This window comes from Culex quinquefasciatus, chromosome 1, assembly GCF_015732765.1.
Source record: "Culex quinquefasciatus strain JHB chromosome 1, VPISU_Cqui_1.0_pri_paternal, whole genome shotgun sequence".
Taxonomy (NCBI): Eukaryota; Metazoa; Arthropoda; class Insecta; order Diptera; family Culicidae; genus Culex; species Culex quinquefasciatus.
The window spans coordinates 27527370-27536429 of NC_051861.1; the positions used below are offsets into that span (position 1 = coordinate 27527370).

At 43.9% G+C, this 9060-nt stretch overlaps 1 protein-coding gene across 2 annotated transcripts in view; it reads left to right on the forward strand.

The window, feature by feature from the left end:
* LOC6035632 (homeobox protein B-H2) overlaps positions 1–7329 on the forward strand; it is a 43475-nt gene extending 36146 nt beyond the window's left edge. The window contains exons 2-4 of one of the 2 annotated variants that reach the window (XM_038248568.1): positions 4174–4352; positions 4829–4896; positions 5249–5371. In XM_038248568.1, coding sequence (XP_038104496.1) covers positions 4174–4352; positions 4829–4896; positions 5249–5255 — 254 coding nt within the window. In that variant the 3' untranslated portion in view covers positions 5256–5371. Of the gene's footprint in view, positions 1–4173; positions 4353–4828; positions 4897–5248 lie in introns of both variants that reach the window. The other variant, XM_038248567.1, reaches the window with a different exon arrangement.
* The last annotated feature ends 1731 nt before the right edge of the window (positions 7330–9060 follow it).

Genomic DNA, 9060 nt, shown 5'->3' on the forward strand with positions numbered 1-9060 from the left:
CTATGCGAAATTGAGGCTCAGTTCGAGCTGGGCTTAATTTCGGATGAGCATGTTTAACAGTTGGTTTGAGCTATCCGAAATTGAGTCCCAGCGTAAAACTGGGTTAATTTCGGATGAGCTTGTTTGACAAAATTTGACAGATTGACAGATATACTTACCAGTTGAATTGCACTTCAACTTTGTAGAGGAATCACGAAGATCAGGAACCACTTTTTCGTACTTACCATTTGTTATCGCCAACCTAACCAGATACTCCAGCTACCTCCACTTTGAAGTCCGTAATAGAAGGCTCGTTTGCTAAATCGACGCGCTCCTGTTCGCTATTCTGGTTCGTGCGCGACAATTTATTTGTAGTTAGCATAATCCTATGCTCGTTTTCCCCCCAACCATCAAAGCTGTTAGCTATGATTGCCAGACCCGCGCCCCGCCACCCCCTCCCAACAATCGTTTGAATCGCGCCGTTTCGCGTGATAACCGTTTAACTGTCTGCCCCACCGTGTTCTTATTTTCCAGCAGCTACCCATTTTTCCCGTTATTATTGAAAATTTGCGGCAAATTATCCACCGACGCGAAAAACTAGGCAAGCTCGTTAAATACACCAGTCACGACGAGATCGGGAACGGGCGAAACAATACAAAAAAAGTTTTATTTTTTTTCCGGAATCGATCAACCTGACGTTTCAACCTGTTCCAACGTGCCCGCGTCAAACCGGCCACTGGTCTTTGTTTTTGTTTAGCGTTCTCTTTAGCTTCGTGTCGTTCCACGAAAGACACGTAAAATTTACACGAAGATGACGCGTTCGGGCCGTGTGTCATAAAAATAATTACCTACGGTTGCTTGGATCGCGCAGGGCTGTGCCACCGTCACGGACTGTCAAAGGTCCGCAGGGGTGTGCCGGCAACTTCTTTAATTACAGCGTTAATTGATCATTGCGTGCGTGCGTGTTTGGGCGTGTAAGCTTCTGGAAGTGACGGGGTTTGGTCCCGTTTTTCGGGAGCCCCACACGTTCAACGTCGGGTAATTAATTGTGTTCGGGATGGGGCTTGTCAAAGGGTGTTTGCGTGCGTTCCACGTGGCTTGTAACTGCGGACGCGTTATTGTTTAATGGTTACTGCGAGGGAAGGGTGAAGGAATCGAATGCCGACGGCATTTTCAGCTGCAAGAGCAGGTGAATTCGGCAGGATCGGGACAATTGAAGCTAACGAGGAACTGATGAGCAGATGCATTTCACCGCAATTTAAATTGATGGTTGACAGAATTTACAGATGACAGCACTACTGTCTCTCATTGTTATTTTAGGAGAAGAAAGTTCACACCGAAACCAAATGAAAGCGTCTGTAATTGATTTCTGAGGTGGCTTCCACTATTGGCCTACAACTGTCACATCAAAGTCTCGCGATAGTCGATTTCATTTGACACCGTAATGTTTATCGATTGCGGTTTACTGCCCGGCACTCTCGTTAGTAATCAATCGCGCACCGTTACTGCAATGACACTAATGACGTTTACCGAGCAGTTTTGACAGCTAGCGAGGTGTCATTTATCAACCGATTGCGGTTGCCAATGCATTATTAATTAATTAATCACACGTGTGGGCACAGCGGACCAGCGTGCCTTGTAGGTTATGTCAGCGTAATTACCACGCGGTCTAATTGTCAGTTGCCGACCGACCAAACAAACACACAGAACAGAGAATCGATTCCGGCGGCCATAAATTATGACACGTACTAACGATCGCTGCTCGACAGAACTTTAAAAGTGAAAAACGATTGCCAGCTTAATTCCGTTCAATTAATCTGCTACCCACACAACTCGCCCGTAAACAAACACGAGCGAGCCCTCACAGCAGCGCCTACGCTTCCCTAGAGCTCTCTCGCGAGAGCGAGGCGAAACGTCAAAGCGACGTAAACACACAGCGAAGCGCCATCTCGCGTGGGGCGTGGCAACGCCACTCACGCGCACACCCCTGCCTGGTTTTCGCCCATGTCTCGACACACGACACGCACACTAGTGTGAACACTGGATCAAAGCTGGCCGCTGCTGGTCCCCCATCGAGCAGTTTTTTCAATGTTTACTTTGTGCGCTTCTGCCCCCATGGTTATGTGCGTGGAAGAATGACATCGAAGGTGTGCGCGCCGCACCAACACAGGCGAGGGCGTGGAACGGCTGGAAAGTGGAACACGGTTGAGTTTCGGATCGAATTGTTGCGGAAGTTGACAGATTTATTGTTTGACAGGTTGACCAATTGACAGTTTGATTGACAGAAAAGTGACAGATTTACTTACCTTCAATTGTGTTGAAATTTGAAAGCACTTATCCGGTTTTAGTGACCAGATAAAGACCGTCAGCTGTCAATCATTGTATTTTATTGCCTTCAACTTTCCACCTCACATCAACAAACGATCTCTTTCGCCCACTTACACACATTCATTTCAAAATCACTACTTCAACCAACGCACCAAATCTATTTCGCCTTCTTCAGTGCGTTGCGTCGGCGGCGGCTGCAATAAAATTTAATAATTTCATAGTTTTCCAAGCTAATTATCACACTCATAAACACGTTTCCAATTTTTTGTGTCTGTGTGCTCGAGTTCGGCTTCGGTTCAAAAACTTCGTCCGAATCAAACCGACCGAGAAGATTCTGGAAGCTAATTAGTGGCATCATCAAGATTCACAGCGGCCGCCTGTCATCAAACCGCCGCCGCTCGCAGAAACTTGACAGATCAAAGCGCGCCAGTTATTCGGCTCATTTAGCCGCCCGTCGGTCGGCCAGTACGCAATTTCCCAGAAGTGACGATTTCGACTGCTGGGCTAATTAGCCGCCTCTCACTTTGCGGCCAATTTGCATCGGGGGCGATTAAAAATCTGCTTCGCGGCGGATCGCCGTCCACTGTCGTTGTATTGTGTATTTGCATAAACGGAGCAAAAAAGTCTCGTTCGCGCCGCGGCTTCTGATCTTTCAATTGCTGTCAACTGTCGGTTCCTCTTTGGTTCGTCATTCGTCCGAGCCCGTCATAATTGTTGTTGTTGTTGTTGCTAATGTCGTTTCCTGCGAAGAAATCATTTCATTTTAATAATTTTATAGCTTCTTCAAAGGTTGCGACGGCCGCCGCCCGGGAAGAAGAATCCGAAGAAAGAGGTCCAATATATTATCATTTAATTTAACATTTCCTTCCACTTGGCTGCGAGGGCTGGAAGAGTTAATTAGTTCGTTTTTTGGAAGTTATCGAGTAGCCATTGTTTTTTGATAAAAGCCGCGCAAACTGTCAAAGTGACAATTGGGCGGCTGTGCCGCCTGCTTCGCAGCTGTCAAAAGTTGGCGGCTCTAAATAAAAGAGTGGGACTCATTTCGCGATTGTTACTAATGAGATTGCACCTGAGCACGACATTTTTTTTTTATCGAAAGGGGCGTAATGGCCGCTCGACTGTCAGGGTCCGTGAAAAATTGTACAACGGAATAAAAATGCAAATTTGGGGCGTTTTCCCCCTGTTCCGTGAAGACATCAATTAAGAAGTACTTCTTGTTATTATTTTTTCCTTAGCCGCCCATCGGTCTATGACGCCAAAATGGTAAATTAAATTAAATGAGCAGAATTTACGGCTTGCTCGTAAATTCGTTAATTTTATGAAAATTTATCACCACGCAGCGCTTCGCGCGCGGCTCAACTTTGGCATTTTTAATCAGCCGCCGTCGTGCATAATATTTCATATGCGCCCCGTCACGGTGCGGCGGCTAAGCAGAATCCACTTAAAACACTGCGCGCTGATTTCGGAGGAAACTAAAGAAAAAAGTTCACGCTCATCAGTGAAAAATATGAATTAGTGTTAATTTATCCCCACCGCCGCCGCCGCCACCACTTGATGGGTGCTTTTTTCCGGCGGCTGACATTTTACGACCCGCGCTTCGCGTCAGCCGCCGCCTACTTGGAGGAAATCAACATTAACAGACATTATCGTCCGACCTCCGCGTAAAAAGGTACTCTGGAACAGTAGGCCTTTTGTGCTTCCAAAACGGAATATTAAATCACCATAAAAATTTATGGATTTATGGCAGTTTTGGTCTCATTGGACTTGGTCGCCGCCGATCGGCGGCTCTTTGAATATTTTTTCAACTCTTTTAGCAAGCTAATTAACAAATTGTTTTCCTCCCTCTCTCTTTCTTTGTTTACCCAGAGCAATCCCATCTGAACCTGTTCGCGAACCGGCCCCAACCAAAGAAGAAGAGGAAATCGCGGACCGCCTTCACCAACACGCAGATCTTCGAGCTCGAGAAGCGGTTCCTGTACCAAAAGTATCTGTCCCCGTCGGACCGGGACGAGATCGCGGCCGCGCTGGGCCTCTCGAATGCGCAGGTGAGTTGACTGACAGGGGCGTAAACAAAAAGGGTGTAACGCTTTGTAACGATGCCGTTTGACAGGTTTGACAGAAATGTCAATATTTGACTTCAAAACAATCATTTCAAAAGCGCGTTACCTTGGATGTAAACAAATAGTTCTTTCCACTTATTCTAGTGAGTGTTTACGTTCAAGGTTATCGATACTGGTTTGGAAATTGTTGACAGTTTTACTTAAGTTTTGTAGATTTTGACAGAATTGACAGAGTTTGACAAAACTACCAGATATTCCATAGTACTTACTAGGATGATTCATAGACTCTAATATCAACCTGTTGTCCCTGTTGGTTGTCTTTTAAACAACTTTTTTTCAACTCAGAAAACGTTCAAACTTCAGAATTCAGCCTAGGAAAATTTTCTGTCAAATTTTCCTCCCACACACACATTTTAATGTGAATTTTCATTTCGTTCTCCTTCTCTCCTCCTCCCTTCAAGGTCATAACATGGTTCCAAAACCGCCGCGCGAAGGGAAAACGAGACCTGGAGGAGCTGAGAAAATACACGTAATTTATCTTCTTTTTCTATTTTACAATTTTGGCCGGTGAAATTGGTTATTTTAACAATGAAGTCACCTTAACGATTTGAGTTCCGTTACAAAACGTTACATTAGCTTTTCTAAACAACTTCATCGGGTTACTTTGACAGTTCTATCAAAACAATAAAAAGAGTGTGGCCTGCTCACACTAGAGGATGTTTACATCTGGCATGAAAGGGATTCACTATTTGTTTACAAACCCACAACGGTCCTTTTGCATTGTTTTGCTAGAGTTGTCGGGCACCTTATGGTTAATAGCCCTTGAATGAGTTTTGATTCAAGGTGATTCAACTAACAATTTCTTTCTCTTCACTCCTTAGGTTATAACCTGGTTCCAGAACAGGCGCGCGAAGCTCAAGCGCGACATGGAGGAGCTCAAGAAGGACGTCGAGACGGTCAAGGTGCTGTCCGCGCACAAGACCTTCCTCGAGAACGTCAACGACATGAACATCCTGAAGAAGAAGATCATGCACGAGGACAGCCTCAGCCCGCAGAAATAATACTGGCCACCCGGTGGTAGTAGTTCCCAGCGGCGTCCGGCGCCGGTGACCACTTCCACTTCCGCTCCTCCCTCGACCTCGACCTGCACCTCGAGCGGGCTGCAGGCCGTGATCGGGGCGTGTCCTGCGACGCCGGCCGAGCAGCAGGCCGCCACCAAAACGCTGATCAATCTCACCACCTACGGCAGACTGCTGCAAACGATTGCCTCCGACAAGACTTGAACCTATCTAGAGAAACCCGCCGCCGTAGAATGTCGCCGTTCACCAAACTCAGTGTAGCATATAGAGAGCGCAGGCGACGTTCCAATTCCTAACTATCGCTGGAGAAACCGAACCTGTGACCCGCAGAACAGGAGAGAGAGAAACGTACAGTGTTTATATAGTTATTAAAGAATCTCTATTTTTGTTTTAATGTTAGAGTTTTCCTAGTTTTTTTATTCGCTTACCCGTGGTAGATAATTTATTCGACTTAGTGAGGACGCCCTCAAGTCTCAACGCTCTTTCCTAGGTCGTAAGCTAGTGTAAGTCAAAGTTGTGCGTAAGCGTGTGTGATTTTCACAAATTTCCTGTAAAGAATGAACCCAGTCAAACCGCACTCTGTCTTTTTGAACGTGTGCGGCAAGACGGCTACTACTACTTGTAAATATACGTGTAATTCCGTTATTCGCAACCAGAACCAGTGTAAAGTTTGTTCCTGACTCCCTGTCTCTCTCATCGGTAGCGTTTCGTGAACCGAAAGTAAACACTCGCGTAAATAAAAGTTTGGTAAGCCGCTTACCAGGAGGACAGTTATTTAATTAAAGTGGTGAACAAAAAAACGAAACGAGTGGCAATATTCGATTTAATTAAACTGTGTTGAGAAAGAGAAAGCATAAGTCTCTCATGTTGACAGTTTTGACAGCTTAAGAGTTGACAGATTTAACACTTCTTACACTACACTGCACTTTTTGTACTTACCTGAATTGCGTTCACCTCTATCACTACTTTCCTATGTGATACCTCAAATCCTACGTCCGTGTTAGGGAACCCTTCAAACCCCAAATCCATTTGCTTCATTCCGCTCTCTTTCTCCGCAACGTCATCGCACTTTTGAGAAATCGCACTCTTCAAAGCACTTACTCGCTCGCTCTCACACACAACCACAAAAAGAAGATATTTTTCTCTCGCACTTACCTTCGACTGTTTTGAGGTTATGATGGGATGCGTCGTGCCAGAAGCCGCCACCGTGACCGCGCGAAACTTTTTGCCGGCAAAAATCGAGTATTAATTGAAAAATGAAATGTTAAATAATGTGTTTCCTATAGTGTAATTAAAAAGCGGCGCCCGCAAAAGTGTAGTTTAATTAACAGTGTGATTACCAGCAGTAGCGGCGGCGGCTTCTTGTGCGGTGTGAGAAAATATCTTTTCAGGGCGCACTCGGTAAACTTTTAAATAAAATCACTATCTTTCCGTTGTGTTGGTGTGATTGAGCGAGTGCTAAAAACAGAGCTTGTTGTTCCTACCGAAGGAAGCGAAACTCACAAGAATGATTATTGTACATATTTTAACAAGTATTGAAAACGGTCCTCGTTTTTTTTTTGTAATTGTTTCCCGCACCATTTGTGGACCCCTCGAAAACGAACAAAAAGGGTCTGGGCGGGGGGCGTGGAGTTATTCAATTTAAGAGCGCTACCGAAGCGAGAACGAACTGTCATGTAATTACTATGCAATGAACACACACAAACACACTCACTCACTCACACGAGATGGTCTGTACTAAAGAAATGGAGAGAAGAAGAAGCAAAAATTATGATGTGTAAGATAAATCTTGTCCGTCGCCGCCACCGCTGCGAGTGCTGCGCGGTTCGGTGGGGGAAATCATTTATGAGATGAAAAAATATAAAACTAAAATCAAATTTAAAGATATGGTCTTTAAATTTATATACAAGAAAACTTGAGAAAAGTCCCTGCCTCACAAACAACAATGATTAAATAGATTGAAGAACGCGCGCTTATAAGATCGTCACGAGCGTGCTATCTTGACGCACGTCGATTTCGGGCCATTTCGTGCAGTGTTCACAGATCCCCAAAATTCGATTTTAATCCTGAAATATACAACAAAACCCGAAAAAAACCCGTGCAATGTTGTCACTCTAGATGAGAAAGTAGTTGCGATCTGATCGTGCTATCTTGTCACACCCTGCAAGTGCGACAACTGGCCAAAGGGAAGTTTTAATGTTTAACCTTGAATAAACAAAAACCAAAGTGCGCAATGTAAACAATAACAAACACGATTTGTTTGGTTGTCCGTTCTGTGCATTGTCCCGAAGTTTGGTTAATTTTGGTTGTCGGAGTCCCGAGTTATGATTAAAAATGCTAAAAACGCAAGTCAGGCGTGTAACTGTTTCAAACAGCCCTTTGGCCAGTGGTCGCACTTACATCGATTTTCAGAGTGTCAAGATAGCACGACAAGATTGAAACATCTTTCATATGAAAAGTGACAAAAATGCACGGAGTTTTTTGTGTTTATTAAATTCCTCAGGATTGGAATCGAATTTTGGGGAACTATGAAGGTCAAAAGGTGAAGCATTGTGAGGTGCACAAAATGGCGTTCTTAACTTAATTTGGCCCAAAATGCACGTACGACAAGTTAGCACGACAGCGACGACATGTAAACGCCTGACTACTTTATACATTTTTGAATGTGACTCGGGATTCCGGCAATTAGTGTAGCTTGCCCAAACTCTGGCAGAAGCAAGGGCACTCGTATAGCAAAATGTCAGATTACGGCATTCGTGGATGACCACCAGCAAAATTCCACAAAAAAATGAACATATTTTTTTATCGATTCCAGACATCCTAGGGTTACAGCATCTAATTCCAGCGTGCCTCTAATGTTGGCAGGTCAGAACTTTGACATTCAATTAAAGCTAATTAAGCAATTCTCTACGAAATCGGTCTTTTTTCTTAAATTTGAATTTTTGTATTTTTTTAATCCGACTGAAACTTTTTTGGTGCCTTCGGTATGCCCAAAGAAGCCATTTTGCATCATTAGTTTGTCCATATAATTTTCCATACAGCAATTCCATTTGAAAAGAGCCTAAACCGAAAAAAAAGTTCTCCGATCGGGCTCAAAAATTTTCTGGGGGTTCCTTGGCCAAAATAATTAGACCCGTATTTTTTTGTTTGGCCATTAGGGTGACCTACATCGTGCTAGGGTGGTTCGAATTATGGGAATTTTCGTCATTTTTCGCAAAAACCACTTTTTTCTAAAAATCATATCTCCGCGCCATTTCATCCGATTTTAGCTGTCTTAGATGCAAAAGAAAGGTGATGAGTTTGGCTATTTGGGAAAAATAGTAAAAAGTTCCAAAAATCTAGCTTAACTATTGAAAAAGTCTTATGAAAACATAAAATGGCGTTTTGACCGTGTCTGGACCAAAGAGCCTATGTCTGAAAATATTTTATCGGATTCCTCGGAAAATTTCACATAACATATCAAAAAATTGGCGATGTCGAACCGTACGTTTTGGAGATACGATTTTTTGAAAATAAAAACTGCGTTTTTCGACGCGCCACGCGCAAAAACGGGAAAATGACGAAATCGGCAAAAAATCAACTTTTTTCACTAAAACTGCGATAACTTTAAAATT